Raw genomic sequence first — 23,248 nt, 5'->3', positions numbered from 1 at the left:
ATAAAATTTGGTAAATATTTTGAAAATAAATTAAATTATATATTTTGATCGATGGTGTGACTTTCTTCGTGTGAGTGAGATAGAGAGAGAGAGAGAGAGAGAGAGAGTTGGCGAGCGGGCGGAGGAAGAGGCGGAGGAGCAAAATGCGGTGGCCGTGGGATAAGCTGCAGCAGCTACAACGGCGGGAGAACCGAGGGAGAGTTTGGGCGGCGGCCATCCTGCTATGGCTGTTGCTGATGCTGGCCACCCCCAGGATCCCCCGCACCCCTTCCCTCCACCTATTCGCGGACATGCGGAACTTCATGGGTCTGTATCGTCTTCTTTCTAACATCCAATCTCTCTTATCGCTTCTTCTTCTCCTCGTGCTTCTCTTCATGCTCCATTGTTTATTGGGGGCAGGTGTTCCGAATACGTTGAATGTGCTCACGAGTTTTCCCCTTTTGCTCGTCGGAGTCCCAGCGCTTGTTCTCTGCCTCTCCGGTTGTTGCTTCGGCATAAGGTTCGATTTTTATTGATTCTATGTGCGTCCCCCGCTTATTTTTCAATTTTGATACAAGTTTTTATATTCGAAGCATGCGAGGAGAAATTTGGGGCTGGGTGTTGTTCTATGCCGGAACGGCCGCAGCGGCGTTTGGGTCGGCTTATTATCATCTGAAGCCTGACGACGATACCGTGGTCTGGGACAAATTGCCGGTACTTCTTCTCCTTTTCTGTTTCCTTCTTCACTCTTTTGTTGTGTAGGTAAATGTTATTTTTGACCTAAAGTTGGCGACTTTAGAGGAGGAAGCATAATTTTGAAGAGTCATCTCTCATGAATGGGGTGAAAAGTAGATGACTTTGTGCTAACACACTGTATGTTTCAATCTGCATTCTTAACCCTCGCTCTTATATAACAATTAAGCAGTGGCAATATACGGGTGGGGAGGTAGATATGACACAATACGTTTGTTGAATTGTCATAGCTAATCTTAATTTTCAAGAAATCATAGCTAGAGATTTGGAGATGGTCCAACAAGAAGCCATCATGTTAAACTAAATGGCAAGCTCCTCCACTTTTCCATAGGGCTGTTGAACTAGAGAAAACAAATTATGCCAACTTTCAGACAGCCATTTGGTTAGAATTTAGAAGAAATTTTTTCCTTTCAGTTAAACTCAAGTTGTTGTGGTTAATAAATTTGTTTTCAATTAATAGTTTCCTTATCAGTTCCATTGGTAGGTTTTCTGTTTCCACCATTCTGTTAATTCAATGTCGTACACATGGAGAAAGTTGGTCTTGCATTCTGTTTTAACATAAATCTCATTAGTTGCACAATATTCAATCTTGATACCTTGGGTTAACTAACAAACTGTAATACGTTGATGTGAAGAATTTTCCATGAGATGGAAAAGACGAAAGAAATTGTTGTGGAAGATATCCTTCATTTTCTTCATTTACATGATAGGTGACCTACTGCACATTTCTTCTTGCACTTCCCCTTAATTTTAACTTGGGCATTGTGCTTGTGTTGATTGTAGTTAGCCAAAAAAATTTGAATTTACTGTTGAATACCTGTGCAATTCCTCTAGTCGTGTCAGATGGTGTAGTTGGTTTGATAAAGCACATGCTGGATAATTCTGTAACAAAGATAGTCCACTGGTTTGTCAGCCTTTGGTAAGTTTGTGCTGGCTAGTAAATAACAACAAAGTTCCATGTTTTTTTTTGGAATTCTTCACTTGGTATCCGGTAGCAATGCGAGTGTTAAATTTCCCTAAATGCCATTAATTGTAAACTTTAAAGGATCTGACGGACATTAGATATTGCTTCATTTGACACGTTATTTGGTGTTTTGTCCCTCCCTTTCTTTTTAGTTGCTTCATCTAACAACTCTTTTATATATGTTTCTTATGCAGACAATGACTTCAGCTGCTTCACTGCTATCGATATTAGTAATAGAGAGAATAGATGAGAGGATTGGAATGGCTTGTTTGTTTTCCCTCATGACATTTGTTCTTGTCAGCATTGGATGTGAGAGGTGATTGCTTGATCTTTACTCTGCATTCAAGATTTTTTGTGCACCTTAAATGCTTAAAGATTTATGTAACATTAGATTTTGTTGAATGTGCTATCTTAGCTGGTTTCAGGACATTCGATGATTTGCGACTATGCATGATGTTCCACATTGTTCCATGCATTGCAATCCCTGCTTTGCTCTTCTTGTTTCCGCCTAAGTACACCCATTCAAGATTTTGGATATGTGCGACTGGTAAAATTTAAGCCTTTCTTTTGTTTTATTTACCAATAACTAAGTAACATATGCATATAATCAGGGATGAATTACAAATTCATGTGTTTTTGTTGAAAACTATCTTTAATGTATTCTTACTCCTAGCGACCCAATATTCATAAGTACATTTTGTTTTCAAATTTTGAGCAGTAGATCAGCTATATGAATGTGTAGTCCCACTGCAAATTATGTCATAGAAAACTTTACTTATAGCTCATATGAGTAATATCTAGCACTTCAACAAGATATCAACATCACCGCCACCCTTTGAGTTGTCCACCTCTAGACTGCCTTCACGTGGCAATAGTAGATTTGTAATATTTGGGACAAGCTACTGAGCCCTCCCTCACCTGAATGATTAAATTGTTACCAATTGCAACTATCTACTGTCTGTGATGCCCAAGACTGAGCTGCTGGGTCAACTCTATTCAATCTGTAATGGCCAATATTATTAATGGTCTGACTGATATATTAAATCTTGTTACAAAAAACTTATTTTTTGTTGCCTTTTATTAGTTGTATTGCTTGATCTTCAGTTCCTTCCTGACTTGAACTTAATAAAACCAATAATGGTGCCATAACAACATTGAGCTTTTAAACAAAATGTATTTCAATCGTGATTATATCAATGTGATTTTTCAGATAAAAGAACTCATCCCATCAATCAAATACTCTCTATTTCAGCTTTGAAATGCTCCAAGCTTAAAGTTTGAGTGTTTCAATCATGTTTTTTTCCTAAATGGGAATTTCACGTGCTCATATCCTTTGCATGGATTAGAGGGTGGAAATAGTTGATGACACCATATAAGATGGTTGATATGGCCTCAAATAAGATTAGGAGTTGCATGTGTCTTGCTTGAACTGATATAGTTTTAAAATGTCAGAGTTGTGTTTTAACTGATTACAATTTTAGTGGATCACATTTAGTAAGGTTGTGGTGGTTATTGCAGGATCGAGTAATAATTATCATTAATTTGGTTTTGAATATTGGTCATGGTTTTCATGACCTTGTGGATTGAATCCATATGAGAAATAAAGAAACTCACAACCTGAATTATCCATCTCCTTTTTTATGATGATGTTGTTCTCCCTTCTTTGAGCAAACACTAGCTATCAAACCTACCATGGAATCAATTCAAAGTCTATAACAATTGACCAGAACCATCCCAATGGGTAACCTTATGGAAGCTACTCCAGATATCTGGAAACTATACAAAGGAGCACGTTGTACGGTAGCAAAAGATTCATCGAAAAGCTGGGTAAAAACAAAAAATGACATAACTGGGAGAAAATCAATTTACTAAATGGGCAATGGGCTTTGACTGGGTGTCTCATGCTGGTGCATTGGAAAGATAATTTTGTTGTTCTCAGGAGCTTGTGTATAAGACCAATGTTCTTGAGGACAGGATCTGGTCCTGGAAGCAGTGTGTCATGTGTCCAATCTCTGTTGTCATATAGGAACTTGGACAATGATATACTTGTAAAATTAGGACCACAATGATATACTTGGCTTGGCATAAAATTAGGACTTGCATGGGTCTTGGTTGAACTTGCTCGTTATTATTGTCAAAGTTGTGTTTTAGTTGGTTGCAAACTTGCAATTTTAGTAGATATCATATATTAGTGTTGTGATCATTATGACAGTTTCATCTGATATCTTGATTTAATTTTGCATATTGGGTCATGATAACCTTGTGGATTGAGCAGGGGGACTGAGTTTTACTTTATTTTGGATTCTTTTGTGAATTAATATAGAATTTGGGTTCAAATCTTGTGAAAGAATGAAACTGAAGAGTCAAAGATGATCAAGATTGTCAGTGTAAACTTTGCATAGGACAATCTAATGCAATACATTTTTTGTACTCTCTTGAATGTCATTCTTTATTCATATTCAACAAATATATTGCAAATTTATTTTATAATGATGGAATCAAATCTACTCATGGGTTCATTTTTTGATAGATTTGCTATGATACTAAGATTGCAAATTGCATTTACGTGAACATAGAAATCATCGCTGGTTAAATTCTGTTTTGAAAATTCACAATCTTTTTTTGCTTTATATTTTTTTATGTTCTTCCTTTGTACTAAATGCTTTTTTCATGCATGATAGCCACCTTATTATAGTTGCAGTAATAAAATATCAGGATCCTTTAGGACTTAAGCTGGCATTTAATCCAACCAGGATTTTACCTCCTAGCCAGATTTCTATCTGTAGCCGATAAGAAGGTTTACAGTTCAAGTCATTACATAATAAGTGGGCACGCATTGGAGCATCTATGCTTGGCAGTAGTTCCTATCATACTCACACTGATGCTTTGGCTAAGAAATATAAAGATTGCCAGGTATGCTCGTGCCAACTGTTTTTTTCACAGAACTTAATCACACAGACTCATTGTGGTTCTGAAATGCCTCATGCTCTAACTTTAACTGTGTATTTTACTTAAGTCTTAGATTAGTGATATATAATATCTATGACGATGGCTTTCAAAATTCAGAATTTATTTAATAACTATACAATACTCATTGATTGGTTGAAGAAGCCATCTATCGGAAAGTAGTAGATTATGAGATTTAACTTCGATGATCAATAGCGATAAAAGGTTTGATTCAGAACATGTTGGCTCATTGAATTGATGAAGCCACCTATATCTAGTGTTTCATTCATTCTCATATTTGACACCGAATTAGCTAATTCCTATGGTGATTCTCCTGTGAATTTGATTGACCACTTGTCTCAAAAGTTTATGATAGGAAAGGGTGAACTTTCATATACTGGACATTTTCTTTGTGTCCGGTCAGGCAAACTAGACTGGGTTTGCTCAAGCTTTTCCGTACTGACACTTGCCGGATTTTAATGCTAATCTCCCACTACGATATAGTGCTAAGTCTATGCTTGAGAAAGCACATTGCATTGCATAGTAAAGTTATAAGCCCTTGAAAGGTCCTTTGCCTGCGAAAGATTATAACAATAGCAGACTAAATTGAACTTATACCAGTTCATCATGAATCAAAAAACAACATGCCTTTTCTTACAATTTAAACTTTTACCAGTACTGTCTAGATCAGGATGAATAAAAAACAAATGATTATTAGGTTTGTTTGAATTGAACCCCATCATCTAACCACTCATCTCAGCCTTCGTATCACTAGTTCATTTTAGTTATTTTGAGCGGTCTTGTTGTCGTGCTTAATAAGTTCTTCCCTGTTCATCCTCCTCGAGCCATAGCCATGATTTTATTCCTAAATGGTAGCTTATATCACTTATCTGGTTAAAAAAATAAAATCCAAACGTATTCCACCACTGTTGGATGAGTGACGAGTGTGAGCAGTGGATGATCAAGGTAAGTAAAGATGATCCAACCAGGCGATGACCCGTGTCCAAGTTGCGAAGAGTCGTTGCAATGGAAAACAATTGACCATAGAGATTGACAGTCTTCTGAAAGCTATTGTGAACTTACCACAACATAGCATGACCATTGTTATCCATATAATTAAATTAAAGGTTTTCCTTGTTGATTAGTTTGTTTTTTTTTCCTCCCATTTCATATTGATCAACATCTTGTGCCATCTCGCAGGGATTCTTAGTTGAGGTCTTTCGTGCCCATTCCGATGCGGAAACTACTGTGGATTGATCACAGGTAGAAAGAAGACTAGGATCATCAAACCAAAGATGATCAAATTTGGAGAAGAAAGAAGTTAGCTAATTGCTCCAACAAACTGAGATACTAACTGGAAGTAAATACAAGCCATAGTTGAAAGTAGCTACTGAATTCATCCTTTTTAGTTTCTTAGATTTCAAAATTGGCAAATTTGTTTTGCCCTCTTTGAGAATCTATATGTGATGCAACTTCAGCAAGTTTAGTGTTTGGATTACTGTAATCATTGCTTGCACATCAAGTTCTATATTGGATTTTGCTTTTATCAAATTAGTATTCATATTGTTGAACTCATGTGTTGGTGATCAGCATGTCCTGCATCAGAGTTCATGAAACCAGTTTATATATTACAAATTTACACATAGAATTCAATAACTACTGATGTGATTTTTCTGGAATATCAGCTATAGAAAATATAGCATTGTTACAATTTGAATTAATACCAAATTCTTCAGCTAATTCAGAACATTACAAGCATTAATCATTCATATCAAGCTAAACATACTTTTAGACTTTTGGCTGATCTCAACCAAACTATTGCTTTTCACACATTGATTTACTTAAAGTTTGTTCCCTCTTCGTTAAGGCCCCCAGATGCTGGAGAAGACTTCAACCAGACCATCGTCATTCGATAAAGGATGAAGCTGGTTTTTTGGATTTTATAGCAAAGCAATTGCTGATTTTAACCACTCAATATTGCACTGCCAAAGGTTTCTTAGATAATTCGCCGTCGACAGATGCAGAAGTTGCTGGTTTTTTCCTGCCAATTGAATGAACACCTCCCAATCATCCGTCGAGTCAAGAGGCAATGGGATGAGCATTCTATCCTTGTTACAGAAGGAGAATCTCACCGAAGATTCGTGCGAAGTTCATCTGCAATAAGTTCTGTTGAAGCTCCAGTCAGGAATCCTAACTTGTACATGATTTCTTCCAATCTCTTCGCGTTTGTTAGGTAAAGATATCCAACCTGTTAAATCATCTCGGTTAACCATCGAATAGATTAGCGATAATGCGCAAAAACATTCAGTGGGATTTTCATTAGCTAAGATTGCCCAAGTTAAACTAGTTGGATGAGATGAGACTAAATTACCAGTGTTTCAAATGAAGAAGCTCTGTTGTAGGCAGCTATACCAACTCGTTTTCGGGTTCGTGTTTTGCTGGAAACAATATTTTTCCCCCAACGAAGTATATCCCTGCAGAACAAATTCTTTTTGGTGATTGACAAAATAATATGTGAAAGTATCAAGAAGCCAGAGGGAAATAATAATTTATATTGCAAATTCAGGTCTTTGGTAAACAAAATCTTCCACTGATCAAGAAAGATATTAAAACAGTTAGGTAACTTAGCAACTGATTCTGTTAGTGTGACTGAAGTTGACATATCTACAAGCATTCGACACCATTGAAATCATAAAATTGTATTAAAATTGAGAGTAGTAGATGTCTCAAATAGATATTCGTGAGGGTACCATTAATAGAGTAGAAAATGGATGGTTGAAACGAAGGAGGTTCTGGAGTCTCATTTGATTGTCATGTATTCCTTGAGTTAATTTACAGATGGATTGCTTGGTAATTGGGAAATAGTGCATAAAAGAAGTTAATTTAGTGAAATAAGAATGCTATTATGGATGCGCAAGGTTACAAGAAAAGATAAAATCAAGTGCACTATTATCCTGAAGCAATCAGGTGTACATCTATTATTCAAATAGATGATAAGATGAGAGAATATAGGTTAAGAAAATCTAATTGATAATTAACTGAGAGAGAGAGTTAGGACTAATGAATATTAACAGTGATATAATTGTGCTCAGAATTCAATGGAGATAGCTCTCAAAGCTATCTTGATGATTGCCAGTATGTCCAATAATGCACCTTGGATGATTGTTAAAAAAGCAACATTCAGTTTAACATTGTAAATATCGTACTTAAGAAAGGATAAAGAATCAAGAATCTCATTCTAACCTTTCTTCCTCAGTCAAGTAGTCTTCATCAAGAAGCTTCTTGAGCAATAAGTCCTGGAAACAAGTATGCAAAACTCACATGAAGGCAGTAATAAACTCATTATTGACTGCAGTGAATTACATCAGAATTAATCAGTCATAATGAATACAATTTCAAATTATAATGAAGATGTGTCTTCATTCGGAACATCAGTATTTCTATTGTTAGAATAATCACTTGACCATTTATTTTATTTTATTGAAAAAGATAGCTATGAGAGCTCGTTAGCACTCACATCTTTAGTGAAGGTGGACTTCGAACCCAACACCTACATAACAATTTCTAAAGACCATACAGTGCTATGACATTATTTATCAGCAATAACCTATGATAACAGTTTGTTTTTGAAACAATTGTATTATAACAGTTGCTATAACAAGTGAAATTATTCGGCTTATAAAGAGAGCAAAAAGGAGATAAGAAAAAAAGGTGAGACATTTGTAACCTATATAAGGCAAAAACCACAAGTAGATAGGAAGCTAAAAAGTCACAGATTAGCATATGAATAAACAATCTGATATTGCAGTAAAATGGCAATGTGAGGAAAATTTGATGAATGTACGCAGCAAACATAGTTAACATAAGCACATTAAGAACAGAAGCTTGCACACCTGTGCTTCACAGCGCACAACTTTAGTAACCCGGTCATTGTATTCATTGATACTCAAAGGTGGATATAAAAAGTGCCTTCGAGCATATAACTGTATATACAACCCAAGGGAGTCAAAAAATAACCATTAGAACCATGGGAGATGCAAATGTTTGCTTCTTGCATAGTAGATAAGTTTCAAACTCACATACGATGATAGTTATTATCACTCCAGAACCTCAACTCAGATAAAGACTCTTTATAAAATAGACTATAGAGGTGTGAATAAGAAATCTTCTAGTTGAAAAAAATGTAGCTTGTTGGTTAGAAGAGCTTAAAGGATACATTTAACTGTTGAAGACTGTAGTTTTAATACGGTATGAAAGATGTTTTTAAGTTCAACCTCATATATGCAGTCTCCCAAGTATGCCAGAGATGCCGCATTGTAAATTGAACGTGGCTTGTTCACTTTAGGTGCAACCGGCAACCATGTCTCCAATCCCAGGTACTGCTCTTCCGATTTCCCTACCACCGCACAAATACTGAATCAGGAACGAATTCACTCGAAGATAATAAAGAACGATAGGGCTTTTCTCAACGAATTGAAAACTTGAAATTTTGTTTAAGTTCCCGCATCCTCTTCGCTCGATGCATATTCACTACATCCGCTAGCGATCGCGCTCCAGAATAGCTCGCCTACTAATGTATACATTTTTAGATATCAAAATGGCACCTTTCTTGGCGGTGGAGCGGCGGGCAGCGTTGAGGAGCATAGAAAAGTCCTTCTCGAGGAAGGCGACCCTCGACGGAACGGTGGATGTGGATTGGGCAGTGGTCGCCGGAGGAGGAGGAGCTGGCGGCGGGACTCGAGCGGGCTTGATCGACTTGAAGGCCGGAGTCTTGGGGCTCGGGTTGGTGTCCCACGAGGCCCTCACTGCCACCGGCGAGTACGCCATGGCGATTGCAGCCATCTGGAGCAGGGGAAGACCGGAGGTTCTTCGAGGGTTCTTCGACGGCTTCGCGATAAGGAAGAAGATACACTTGCGAAATGTTGTAATAAACCCCTCTCATTTTTAGTAATATCAAAAACGTTGAAATAAAAGAAAATTATAAAATTCAATATAAAAATAATATAAAATTCATTATCTTTATTTAAAAGTATACAAAAAGAAAAATAGAATCAGGCAATTTCATGGGCCGGCCCATTAATAGGCCCAACTTGCTTCTATATTTTCTGCTTCGATGCTCGATTACGCTGCGAGAGAGCGAGAGAGAGAGAGAGAGAAGAGTGAAGAGAGAAAGAGAGGAAGAAGGCAGCGGAAGTCTCCCTCGCCGTCGACGACCATGGCGGACAAGCCGCAGGCGGTGCGTGTCCTCTACTGCGGCGTCTGCGGCCTTCCCGCGGAGTACTGCGAGTTCGGCCCTGACTTCGAGAAGTGCAAGCCCTGGCTCCGCACCCACGCTCCCGATCTGTACCCCGATCTCCTCAAAGGTATCTTCCTCTTTGTCTTCACCACCTCCTTCTCGTCTCTATCCCTTTCCAATCCTTCGCCGAGTTGTAAATCTGGGTTAATTTTATAAGAGACGGATGCGGACAAGGCCGCCCAGCAGATGAAGTCGGTGGCGATCTCGGGTTCCGCTGACGCAGGGGGAGATGTTGGCGGGGCTCCTTCAGGTTATTCAAGATGCCTACTCTTTTTTTTTTGTTATTCATTTCTTTATCCGTCTGCGTCGGAAGTGAGCTCTCGGTATTCTGATCTACCTTTTCATTGAAATTTGATCAATGATGAGGGATCTCTTTGAATTTTTGATATATAAATCGACTTTAGAAACGAAATCAATAGTCTGATATTGGAGTAGTTAATTTTGTGGCCTAGGTCGGAAAGAATTCCTGTAGCGCATGCTTACGATCAGCAATTATAAATGAGATACTATTTTGAATAACTGCTTGTGTATTTCTTTTAACACCATTAATTCTTCTGATTCCAACCATCGTATATCTAGGGTTTAGTTATCAGTGTCACTTTATATGTCCCTCATCGGACCTTATTTTTCTCTTTCTTTGTTTAACATTCCGAATTCCTTGAACAGGTAGTGCTTCAGCATCTAAGCAAGAGGAAGTAAAGCGCCTTCCTGGCGGTAAGATAAAGAAGAAGGTGAGTTATTTAAACTTTGGTTTGTTTTATTTCAGATTAGGAGATGCAAATCGTGTCTTTTTTTTTCAAATAAATAATTTTCATCTTTGACTGAAGGATATTATTATGCACAAACTTTATTAACTGTTAGAAATAGTGTGTGTATTCCTCCAAACAGATTTATGTTTCAAAATCTCCAATTGACCATACAAAGAGCTTCTGAGGCTGAATTATTTATTGTGATTTCATGAATTATTCTTCAATGATCAAAAGTCAATTTGAGATTGCCTGCAAAATGGATCAACAAATCTTTTCTGGTGATTAGCTAACCTGTATAATGAAAAATATATATTCATGTATTTGAGCTTGTTGGTAAGTCTTCTGACCAGAATATCGATGCCAGCTTATCGCATAATGTCATTATTGGATGATTTTGTTATTTGTTTAACCTTATATGTTGTCAAGTATAGTTTAATATAAATTATCTAAAAGTCCCATTTGTTGTTATTCATCCTGGCCCATCTAGCTAAATTGAACTAACTTGTCAATTTACATTTATTCATATATTGGTAACACACTGAATCCATCCTATTATCCATTTGGTTATTGGTTTCTTTTCATGATATCACCTTCATTCAATCCTCCATAGTTTTATCAAGTCGAGTTAGAACAGGCTTCAATTTGTGCAACATTTTCAGTGGTTGTATCTATGTTCCAATGATTAAAATTGATAGGTTCACTCTGATCATGATGTTGTAAAAGATCTAAATTGTGGTATAATAGAGTTTGAAGCTTGAGCAATGTGAAACCTTAGATCAGAAGGATAATCAATGTGATTAGGTTGCCTAAATCTAAATTTTCACGTGTTTTAGTTAATGTTGTATTCTAAATGATTTTTGCAATAATATGCTAATTAAGATTAGCTTATTTTGATTCAGGAGAAACAAGAAGTTATCATTGAAAAGATTGTTCGCAATAAGCGCAAATGTGTTACTGTTGTGAAAGGCCTTGACCTATTTGGTGAGTGACAGCCAAACAATTTTATTTGCGACTAAATTTGAGAAATGAGAAATCTAAACATATTACAGATATAACTGTTTGCTCCATTATTTATAATTTATGAGATTTTTTTAGGTGTAAAACTGAGTGATGCATCAAAGAAGCTTGGTAAAAAGTTTGCTACAGGAGCTTCTGTTGTCAAGGTAAGCCAGCAGCCTAGCTTTGTTTAGTTGATGGATGTCTAAATACTAACATATGGTTTGTTAATCAGGGATCAACCGAGAAAGAACAGATTGATGTGCAAGGAGACATTGCCTACGATATTGTGGAATTCATTACAGAGACTTGGCCAGATGTAATCTATTACTGTTTTTTTCATGTCTGTTAGTATTCTATCTGGTAGCTTCATCATGGGCATTTCATTTTAGAAAAAAAAAATCATATTTGAAGAAAACTTTACACTTGTTCATCTATTTATATCATTATGAGGGAGATTTCTTTGTACCATGCATTTATCCTTTCCCTTAAAATAGAGGAGAACATTCTCTATGGTACACTCTATTCATTGATAGTTTGAGATTAAATAGGCGACAAGACCAGTCTGTTGCATCTCCTTTGGCCAACAGTTGAAAAACGTTCAAGTTTACACATACTTCAAAAATCGGAAAGCTAGGTTAGTTTGTCCAGATCGAAGACGGATCCTATCTTTCTTTTGCCTGATATTTGACCAAGTTGATTACTTCACCTCAGTAAATTGAGATCTGTTCTAGATTGAATCAGCTGGGTTTGGCCAAGAGTTGAGACACTATTATCTTCATGGCATTCAATATGTTTAACATATCATTCCATGTCACTGCATCTCCCTGTGCCGGTTCTTCGCCACCAAATTTAACACCTTCATATTTACTTCATTTGAAGGGTAATAATTTATCTATATTTTGCCATCCACCAGGTGCCAGAAACTGCAATTTTCTTCATAGAGGATGGAAGGAAGGTTGCTGCTGCTTAATGGTACATCTTCAGGAAATAAATTTTTTGGGGAAATTGCTTGTAGCAATACAATGCCTGAGCTCACTTCACCTCGCTAAACTTTATCAGTATGCATGGATTTCGTGTTCTTGTTTCAAGGGGCAAATCGTATAAGGAAACAAATAGTAAGCGTCCTTTTAAAATCATAGATATCTTGTTGTACTCTTTGTGCTCACAATCACAAGTAATTCATGACTTGAAATTGAATGGGAAACTGCTTTAGGGTGTGTAATGACACAGTTTTAGCTATATGGAGAGATCTAGTTGTGCCCCTTGAATAAGCTTATTCATGAACCTGTTAAACTTGAATGCATATCGAACTCGATGAGTTTTGTTTCGTAAATATTCGTATTAAACATGGTTACAATCAGCTCGACTAGTTTACAGCCCTGAAAGTATAGATAGATAGACTGCAGTACTAGACTTGATCAAGAAGTGCTTTACAATGAAACTTGTATTTACAAGGAAAAAGGTAACCATGAACCAGGCAAAACTGAAACAAGATATGCAAATGCAAACCCTAAGCTAATTCAGTTCCATGTGCTTCTCCTCATAGTTCTTGCAGGTATAGATATATCATACACAATGTAGCCGATAGTCATCCCTTCGATGAACACCAGCAAATGGTCAAGAAAGAGCCAAAATATTACAAAGCAAGAGTGTCTCATGGTTGAGTCTGGATGCTCAACGAGACTTTCTTCTGCAACTTCCACTTGAGTTGCCTGATCTTGGCTTCTACTCTTGCCGTAAAACCAATCTTAGTCTTCTGTCTGGCCTTGGACCTCTCCCTCTTCCACATGCGCCGGTCCTCAACATCCATCTTGTAGTGTTTGATCTCTTGGATGATATGGTGATCGAGTGGGTTCACAGCCCTCTGGTAGGAGATGTGGACCAAGTAAGGGAGATTACAGGTGAGCGCGATGAGAAGAGTGGCCGCCCAATAGACGGGGGCAGAGCCAAGTGCTTCGGAGAGTATTTGGTAGTCGTTGCCGGAGATCAAAGGGGAGCACATTCCATAAACAAGCAAAAAGAGGTACCATGTAGCAATGCTGCCCCATACAAAGAGGTGTTGCATCCAGGTGAAGTGGCTCATCAGTAGAACTATTTGTAAGTTCACAGCACAAACAATGCAAGTGAACATGCTTGTTCCGACGATAGCCATGTCGGTAGTCTGTCCATCGACACGGAATGCCTGGCTAGAGAATATTTGGATGCCAAGGAAAAATATCAGTACTGATGAGTATACACCATTTCCTATCCAACCAAAAATCCTGCACCAATCGAAAAAAAGGTTCCTTGGTCCTTGTTGGTACAAGGCTGGGAACTGCAGAAACACCAAAACAATATGAATTTGGCCTAAAGTTATAGGAGATGTAAATGTTTGCATAAAATAGTTACCTGTAAGCATACATCAGACGATACATCTTGTTCGAAGACACCTAAAGATATCACTGGCAATGAGGTTAGAATGACATTGAACAATAACATGTACCAGTCATCGTACACTGATTGTCCAGAGAAGCCAGTATAAGCCTCAAAGTAGAAGATTGTGAGGCCAAAGGCAATGTTCTTGTAGAAGAAGTAACAAATCTGAGCAAAAATAAATACCATTCTTTAGAGAATTACCTGCAAAACAAAAGCATAAATCTATGGTTAACCAAAAGCTCACCATCTGCGCTATCCTCTTGTAGCACCAATGGCCATGGATGACGAGAAGTCGTTCGAGGAAACGAAATTGTGTAATGGAGAAATCACTAGCCATTACAGCCTGCAACATGAAAAACATGAGCATGCTAGCAAACTAGTTTTCAGTGCTTCCCACTTTGTATGATTTCAAAGTTCCATAAACACACAACCACTGCAAACCTGCATTCCTTCGACGCCACTAATTCCGACACCAATATCGGCCTCTTGAATCATGCCTACATCATTTGCACCATCACCTATTGCCAAAGTAGTTTTCCCTGTACCTTCTTTCACCAACCGAGTCACCTAAATGAAGTAGATGTGCATTACTAAACTCCATTGATGATTTTGTTCAAAACAAATGAGTATTCAATATTTCTATCATTACCAAAGCCTTCTGCTTTGGTGACACTCGACAACATATGACGGAAGCACATTCAACTGCTAGACTCAAAAATTGAGTTTTTCAAGTCATCTTCTAGGGCATAGGTCAAGGTTTTGCCATCTATGATCAAAGCAAATGCGGCATTAGGATCCTTCTCTAGATTGACCATTTGAGAGGCATCATTTATCTGCATCATGATATTCTCTTTCGCAGCCTGAGTCATTTCTCAAGTAAAAATACACAAATGGTAGATATCAATGTTCTGTGGAGAGCAACACACAACAATAGATTAACAAAAATCTGACAAAATGATGTACCTTTTTAGGGTCTAATGACAATATGTTACTGCTATCCACTGATAAACGTATCTGTTTCATGCCTTGCCTAAGTAAACTACAAGCAAATCTGCAATAGGCATTGGAGTTTAAGGAATGACTCTATTTCTGGATATAATCTTTTTTATCAGTAAGATTCATACCCTATGTTGATTGCAGTCTCAATCTTATCGCCTGTCAGAACCCAAATCTTCAGACCAGCTTGTGCTAATCTGTCTATGCATTGAGGAACCTATGAAGAAATTACATGGTCAGCATAGTGATAGGAGTAAAATTTAACAAATAAAGAAGCATACCCCTTTTTGTAATTTGTCTTCTACAGCAGTTGCACCAACGAGTACCAGCTCCCTCTCAATCATGTCTGCTACATGCTCAAGTTCAGCTTCTCTATTGCACCCGATCGCAGTTTTTGCTTTAAGAAACTCAGCATTCCAAGCAGCGTACTCAGATTCTTCAAGTGCCCGATAAGCCAATGCTAGAGTGCGCAATCCTGCTTCCCCATATTCATTGAGGTGTTTGATGGTCTCAGTCTCATATATTCTTCCTGCTTTTGACAGTCTCTCCAAAATGATGCTGTTTGGTTCACCCAAAAACATTCTTAGTGGATCTTATAGTCACAACACAATGATATTCTTTGAATAGAATCGATTATTTAAGTTTATAATAATATGAGTGATTCTTTTGTACCTATCAGCACCTTTACACAGAAGAATGATATGTCCATTCTCATCACGTACAATTACTGACATTCGCTTTCTTTTGCTGTTGAATTCCAATATATTTAGAATCTTGAATTCCCTATATATAGTAGAATTGAGTAATTTAGATTCCAAGACCTACCAAGGAGATAAGTAATTGACTGATAAAAACATTCAGATGTAGCATTGACCTTTCCACAGGATCCTCTGAAGGAGAGTATTTTTCCCTCACAAAGACACTTGATTGAGTCCTCTTCGAAAATTCAAAGCCAAATTCTCTGGCTGCAACTAGGAAAGCTCCTTCATCTGGTGATTCTGCTTCATAAGTAAAACCATTCCCTTTCTCGTTTGGCTCAGCAATTGCCGTTTGGCATAAAGCAAGTATCCTCAGAAATACAAGAATTGTACCAGAATTTGGTTCCTTTGACCAATTGCCATGCACGAGACGTTCATCTTCAAAGTTAAAACCCTTTAGTGTAATCTTATGCGAATTCTCAACCATGCCAATAGTGCTACCTTCCGATTCTCCTTCTCCACCGCCTTCCCAAAGATCCTCAACATCTTTGTCCTCACCAGTTTCACAAGAAGCTTCTGATAGCATATGCTTTGCAGCAGCAATATCCACATCACTGGAACCAAGACCATATGAAACTCCTGCAATGGAGCACCTCAAAAAATCCATTTGGTTGCATGTTAAGGTGCCAGTTTTATCTGACAATATTGTATCAACTTGACCAAGCTCTTCATTCAAGTTGGATGTTCGTGCTTCTGCTGTTTTCCCAGTTTCCTCATCACACATATAAATATCTCGGTTAATGAATGTTGCTTGCAACACTTTGACAACCTCAATTGAAACATAAAGTGAAATAGGCAGCAAATATCCATAAAGAATAAGAGCAGTGACAAGGTGGTAGACACCAGATAATATGGGCTTCGATGCATCGTAGATGTATGAGGTGTCTGCTGGTTTCAAGTACCACCAGTGTGGCATCCCAAACTTAATGAAAACAGCATAACCTACTGCACTTATCAATGAAATCAATACAAGAATGGTGAAGAGAATGTATATAATTTTATCCATTTGTTTCTCTATTGTGCTCCTCTTTGATGGTGATGGGGTAGCATTCTGCATAACCTTACTGTCATGACCAGTAAAAATAACCACACCATATACCAATGTAGTGTTTCTTAGCTTTGAATCCCTGAGTAGAACCTGACTAGGGTCGAGTGCATAAACCTTCTTTTCATACTCAAAGTTACCCACAAAAGTGTAGAGACTAGGATTAGGATCCTCACAACGGATTGTGCCTGTAAAGTCGCCAAAGGCGACATCGTCATCCAATGGTAAAGTCACTTCCAAAGATCTTTTAACCTTCAAATTTGTTTCTCCATCCAAATTCATGGTCTCAACATAGCAAATTCCATCTTCATAACTTGAGGACAAAAGAAGCAAGTCAGCTGGGAAGAACTTGTCCTTCTCAACCTTCACTACATCTCCAACACGAACCTCTTGCCAATGCTTGTAGCTGAATCGTCCTTCTCCTTGATGGACGCTAACCTTACGGCTATTAACCTTCATGTCCTGCATGAACCTGTTCCAATCTTCCAGCGCCTCTTTGATCATGCTGAGCCCAACCACGAATGCCAAGGGGGCAATCATGCTGACAGCAGAGAAGGGAGTCAAGGGGGTGAGGGACAGGAGTGCCGTGAGAAGGAAGTAGAGATTGGCCACCCGACGGAACTGCTCAAAGATGGCCTTCGGGAGGAAAGTGATGATGTTGTACTTGGTGGTGCTGATGGAATTGGAAGCGTACTTGAGGGGCTTCTTGTAGTGTAATCCGGGTTGGTTGCAATGTACCACCCGCGAGAATCCGGGACCTTGGAGGGCCGGGGATTCATCGTTGTTCGTCACCGCGGTGGGACGGATACAAGAAAAAGTATAGAGATTCGTCCAGCGGAGCCGTTCGTGCAGCCTTCTCCGGCCCATTTCTTCCCTTCTCCTGCTGCATCATCAAAGTCGTAACTTTAGGGCGGAAAATCTCCGACAACACAATCATCAGCGAAAAAACAAAAGAATCAAAATTTTCATCTACCACAGACTTCGATTTACTCAAAATGCCATATCTAACGACGAGTGCAGAGGAAGGAACGATCATCGACTTGCATCAACTCCGATTGCAAAACGAAAGCTGAAAAATCCGACTAACATTAACAAAAGAGATTCGACCGCGCACCTGAATCCGACTTCAGAGGCAGGACGGAAGGTTCGCCGGAGCTCCGATGAGGTCGAGGAATGGACAGCGACGACCGATCGGCGGCGCGTGAGGGCGCTGGCGCTCCCTCACGCGCTGGGAGGCGGAGGAGGGAAATCTCGAAATCGTTGGCGCACCTTTTTAGGCACGTCCTCGCTCGCCCTTCGATTGTTTGCGAAGGTTAAAAAAAACAGAGAAGGCTAATTAATAATTAAGCTTAATTAGGCTAATTAATTAGCGTTAATGACCGGCGCAAGAGGTAATCTCGGCGTGGGGCCTTATGGCGAGGTGGCGTCGACACGTTTCATGGTAGTAAAAAACACAAAAATAAAATAAAAATAAATAAAATTATACAGAAATATATATATAATTTTTATTTATTTATTTATTTTATTGTAAATTTCTGAAATATTGATGATTTTTTTCATAGTCTTTTGGAAAAGTTATGAGAAAATATGACGTGGATTGAAGTCGGTGTAGTCTTGGTCCACGTGGAACGACGTGGCTTGCGCTTTCAAGAATCCGACCGTTGGAGCGTCCTATAAATTCAAATGCCGCTCGCCCTTTTTCTTCCACCAACGATTCAATGCTTCCTCCTTCCTCTCGCCCTCGACTCGATGGCGATCGACGATGAATCGCAGAGGGAATCGGAGGTAATTGACTTGGTTTTCTAGATCCATGCTCGTATTGTGGCGGTAGTCTTTTGATGGTTAGGGTTTGATTTACCTTTTGTTCGCCCTCAGACTCTTTCGTTTTCGCACTCGTTTCTTGGGCAAAATTTAGGGTTTTTCATTTTAATCTTCTTTTTAGGAATGACAAGAGTTAAATCGGTTATTTCGTTCTTTCCCGTGATCATGTTTGATATGAAATTGTTGAAACCTAGCAATAGATTGTTAGATAGGAGGTTCAAAGGTTTTAAATTCTTGAATCTCATGATTTCTTCGCCAGATACAGTCTCCTTGAAGGCTCCAGTAGTGGAGAAAAGATGGAAGCTTAATGATTGCGATATCTGGAAGCCCCTTGGCCAGGGAAAAGAGAATACGAGTGGCTTGCCGCAGATTCATCTAATGAGTTTTCTTAAACTAATCATATTGCCAAATTCAAGCATGAAATTTTCAGTGGCATGACCTCTTTAATTTTGTTCCCATTAAATGACTGCTCAAATGCGTAGCATGCTAGAGTTTATTTTGCTATAATTGATTTCTAAGTACCATCTTGGTGAAGCAGAGTAACCATATTGTGGCACTGAAAGTACTATTCGACTCCCAGCTCAAACAATCTCAAGTTGAGCATCAACTGCGATATGAAGTTGAGATACAGAGCCATCTTCGGCATCGAAACATAATACCCATATATGGTTACTTCTATGATCAGGTTTGGCTATCTCTTGATTTATAAAGAGTATGGTCATATTGAACCTGTATTTTGTCTTTGCCACCTCAATTACCTAGATTCTCCTTGTATCACAGACTCAAATTTACTTGATATTGAAATACGTAGCAAAAGGTGAACTTGCTTCAGTAAGAAGCGAACTGCTACTGTATGTTCTTTGCTAACACGCAGAGTAACAGTTAATAGTGTATGAGCTTTACTCTAATCATTTACCTATAATATTTACAGCTCCTTTCTCACTCTGTGTACAAGTGTTGTGCATTTGTAAATTAGATGAGGTTCCTTTCTGATTAATGTATGAGCGAGCTCTATGATTTTTTTTTTTTCAGTCAATGACACACATAAGCATTGTTCTTCAGAATAAGTTTCATTCCTGTGTACACCTACACTACAAGGAACTGCATAAGTCCCAAGGCTTCAGTGAGGAGAACTGCTATTTTGAGTTCTGTGCATACAACGCACAATGAAGGGCTAACTCTAATCCTAAACCATAGAATTACAAAATTAGATGAGGCTATACGCTTCATTTTGTAAGAACACACTTGTCGTGCATTTATCATTTTCTGATTCTAGAACTCAATTTCTTTTGTCCCTGTGCCAGTATATCAGTTTTTCCTTCTCCCTTTTGCTTATATGTTCTTCATGTTCATAATTCTTCAGTACATTGCATGTTAAGCACGAGCTCTGATGTATCTCCCCGGGAAGCATGTGATGCATAGAGATACTAAGCCAGAGAACTCACTGATGGGATTCCAGGTAACTCACGACGTTAAATGTTCTAACAGAGGCAGGATGAAGCATAAACTAGTGCTGTTTCTCTTCCTTTTCAACTCCGAGTAAATTTTGAATGCAGGATTGTGAAAGTTGATCTTTAAGGTCCTTTGATAAGCTCAAAGGACTTTATTATCAACCAGGTGACCGATGAGATAGATAGATCCTTTTGAGCTTGTGCCAATGCCCTTGATAAGAACAATATCTCACCATGGCCTCATCTCACCATGACCATGAGGTTTGACTGATTCCTGATGCCATAACTGCAGAAAAGAGGTTAGCAACAAGCCTTCCTATTGCATTCAATTCACAGTTTTGAATTTGTATGAGATGAGGGAAGACTCTCTTTACAAAGAGTAAACTAAGTAATTTGATGATGTTGAAACCCTAGAAGATATTTTTAGAAATAAAATTGTTTCGCGCCATCAATTACTCCACACACAACGGACAGCTCAGATTGGATATCTACCTAACCAAGTGTCCTTATCTAACCATCTCTACCGTCCATCTCGCTGGCGTATTATTCTGTAGCTCTTTAAATTGATTGGACAGGGGCTTTATTGCAAACGTAGCGTCACGGCATTATCCTCTGCGAAGTGGGCGACTTTCTCGCTCCGATGGGATCTCCACCACCACCACCACTCACGACCGCCGAGATCGGCGATTTTGAGGGGCCTCGGTGGTGAATCGGTTCGGCGAGCCCGACGCAATCGCTTGCCTGCGTCGTTATATTGTCATAGGGTTTTCTGGAATCGCAAAGCGGATCCCGGATTGGAGGTGCTGTGGAGTGGGAATTTGGTGATCGAAGGACGATATGGAGATAACGGAGTTGGAGGACGGAGCGTCGGAGGAATATTGCGATTCCGGCTCGCAGGAGATTGTGCCGCTGAAGGCGAAAAGGGCGCTCGTCGGAGCTGGTGCCCGGGTCCTCTTCTACCCAACTCTCATGTACAATGTTCTCCGGAACATGATGCAAGCAGAGTTTCGTTGGTGGGACGAAGTAGAACAGGTGATTGTTAGTTGTTCATCTTCCACTCTTTTTTTGAAAAAAAAAAATCCATTTTTTTGTCACTTCTATGTTATTACCCTTTTCTCTTCCTCTTCTGTTTGATTCTGTAGTTCCTTTTACTTGGGGCTGTGCCATTTCCCAAAGACGTACCACGCTTGCGGCAGCTTGGTGTTCATGCTGTTGTTACGTTGAATGAACCATATGAGACCTTGGTTTCTCCATCATTATACAAGGCAAGTTTTTTTGTGCTGTTTACCAATTTTCATGATGGCCTGTTTGATAGGAATCGTCTATAGATGTTAGCACAAGTTTTTAAATGCTTCCATCTTCATTGTGGTGGTTACCTGAAGTACTAAACCAATTGATCCATGCCACCATGCTTAACTTCCATATGCCTCTTTATGCTTTTTGTTGCATTTTCAATGCATTAACTGAAATTTTCCTCTAGAAGCATAAACCATGGTTCTGCGAGCAGCAAGCTCTCAATGTTAATATTTTGTTTATGTTGGTTTACAGGCCCATGGAATTGATCACTTGCTGATCCCTACAAGAGACTACCTTTTTGCACCTTCACCTGTGGATATACGCAGAGCAGTTGATTTCATCCACAGTAAGACTATATGATATTAGGCCTTACCTTTTTTTGCATTCATGTGCACCTGTAATATTGTCATCATGGCTTCACCTCTTGGAGCACCAAAACTAGTTATTTTGTGATTATGTTATCAGGATTTGCTCAAATGAGCTAGAGAGTAGAAACAATATGCATGCATAAAGACGTAGCACAATGGAGACAAGTGCACTTATAAGATAGTTAGACAGTTGGCTTGTTTGTTATTGTTACGTTTACATAAGCTTTATTTTTGCTTATGTTTCTTAGTTCTTCCAACGTGTCAGTGAGACTTGAGCTCCTTTTCTTTTTGTTTCAGGAAATGCATCTTGCGGGAGGACGACTTATGTTCACTGCAAAGCTGGAAGGGGCCGTAGCACAACTATTGTTTTATGCTATCTGGTAAAGTGAATACTAATATCGTTCAACTTCTCCTGTGGTAAGCATGGTGTGACTAAACCAGCCTTATGTTCCATTGTTTTTTTTCAACTTCTTATGCAGGTTAAGTACAGGAATATGACCCCTACAGCTGCTCTAGAGCATGTCAGATCGAAGAGACCAAGGGTGCTGTTAGCTCCTTCCCAGTGGCAGGTATGCAACAAAAATTTTCTTTTCATTGGACAAGAAAACTGCAAGGGGACGTCGACTCTAAAAATTCATATTTGCCACAATTTTGTTATAACTCTTTTGAGTTGCAGGATATCTCAAAAGGATTTGCTAATGTGCATCCATTCTTTCACTATTAGAACATGTCCATAATGACTTTGATTCTCATATAAAAGAAACCATATCTATTCCAATCATTTTGGATCAGCAACTAGAAAACTCTACGATCCTGTTCATGTCATCTTAAACATGTATTCCTATTTTATCATCTATTGGAACGGTATGTGCTGACTAGGTTCGAGTCAATCCCTACCTTTGGTTATCTTCAGGCTGTCCAAGACTTCAAGAGACAAGAACTGGAAAGTCTGGAAGTTAAGAGCTCCCCATTTCTTCCTTCTCCAGGAGACGCTGTACTGATAACAGATGCAGATTTAGAAGGATATGCCTCTCCTGAGGTAGCAACGAAGGAACTGAAGCATGTTCGAAGAATTGCTCTTGCTAGGCCAATGATGGCGAGGGTCTCTTGTTTCTTTGCAGCTTTAATGGCATCCAGTGACCTTCCAAGACTTACCTCTCGTCTGCCCGAAATAAGAGCATGCTAGGCAATATACGCACACAAGGGTTTGCGAATAAGGCCTGCCTTTCATGTGATTTTATGCCCTTGTGCACCAATAAGCTATTCTATTCTACCTTCTGTAAATATGATATCCTCAAGGGAAGTTCATGTTGCACATTCACGCATTTTTCATACGTATCCTAGGTATAAATGCACTGAAGCTTCAAATACCTTTCTTGATTTATTTTTATTTAAATAAAAATAATAATAAA

At 38.7% G+C, this 23,248-nt stretch overlaps 4 protein-coding genes and 1 pseudogene across 4 annotated transcripts; 3 read left to right on the top strand and 2 right to left on the bottom strand.

The window, feature by feature from the left end:
* The first annotated feature begins 107 nt into the window (after positions 1–107).
* Positions 108–6,196, top strand: LOC141822417 (uncharacterized). Its single transcript, XM_074709862.1, has 7 exons — positions 108–306; positions 400–499; positions 573–693; positions 1,891–2,012; positions 2,122–2,243; positions 4,450–4,609; positions 5,843–6,196. The coding sequence occupies exons 1-7, from the start codon at positions 144–146 to the stop codon at positions 5,850–5,852; spliced, it is 798 nt and encodes a 265-aa protein (XP_074565963.1). The 5' UTR covers positions 108–143; the 3' UTR covers positions 5,853–6,196.
* Positions 6,197–6,328: 132 nt separating this feature from the next.
* LOC141821858 (uncharacterized) lies at positions 6,329–9,519 on the bottom strand. The gene is made up of 7 exons (XM_074709232.1): positions 9,247–9,519; positions 8,917–9,038; positions 8,536–8,625; positions 7,886–7,938; positions 7,014–7,116; positions 6,775–6,890; positions 6,329–6,683 (listed from the first exon to the last, which is right to left on the bottom strand). Exons 1-7 carry the CDS (start codon positions 9,482–9,484, stop codon positions 6,614–6,616), a joined length of 792 nt encoding a protein of 263 aa, XP_074565333.1. The 5' UTR covers positions 9,485–9,519; the 3' UTR covers positions 6,329–6,613.
* Positions 9,520–9,818: 299 nt separating this feature from the next.
* LOC141821959 (translation machinery-associated protein 22) lies at positions 9,819–12,957 on the top strand. The gene is made up of 7 exons (XM_074709356.1): positions 9,819–10,005; positions 10,096–10,188; positions 10,605–10,669; positions 11,587–11,668; positions 11,783–11,850; positions 11,919–12,002; positions 12,600–12,957. The coding sequence occupies exons 1-7, from the start codon at positions 9,858–9,860 to the stop codon at positions 12,654–12,656; spliced, it is 597 nt and encodes a 198-aa protein (XP_074565457.1). The 5' UTR covers positions 9,819–9,857; the 3' UTR covers positions 12,657–12,957.
* Positions 12,958–13,259: 302 nt separating this feature from the next.
* Positions 13,260–17,767, bottom strand: LOC141821073 (putative phospholipid-transporting ATPase 4; annotated as a pseudogene).
* A 3,011-nt stretch (positions 17,768–20,778) lies between these two features.
* On the top strand, positions 20,779–23,151 carry LOC141822252 (phosphatidylglycerophosphate phosphatase PTPMT2-like). Its single transcript, XM_074709696.1, has 6 exons — positions 20,779–21,204; positions 21,315–21,437; positions 21,721–21,814; positions 22,134–22,216; positions 22,316–22,405; positions 22,750–23,151. Exons 1-6 carry the CDS (start codon positions 21,010–21,012, stop codon positions 23,020–23,022), a joined length of 858 nt encoding a protein of 285 aa, XP_074565797.1. The 5' UTR covers positions 20,779–21,009; the 3' UTR covers positions 23,023–23,151.
* The last annotated feature ends 97 nt before the right edge of the window (positions 23,152–23,248 follow it).

Source organism: Curcuma longa, chromosome 2, assembly GCF_044706935.1.
Source record: "Curcuma longa cultivar G26 ecotype Majalengka, Jawa Barat chromosome 2, ITB_CL_G26_1.1, whole genome shotgun sequence".
Lineage (NCBI taxonomy): Eukaryota > Viridiplantae > Streptophyta > Magnoliopsida > Zingiberales > Zingiberaceae > Curcuma > Curcuma longa.
This window is presented reverse-complemented; position numbering and strand designations above follow the sequence as displayed.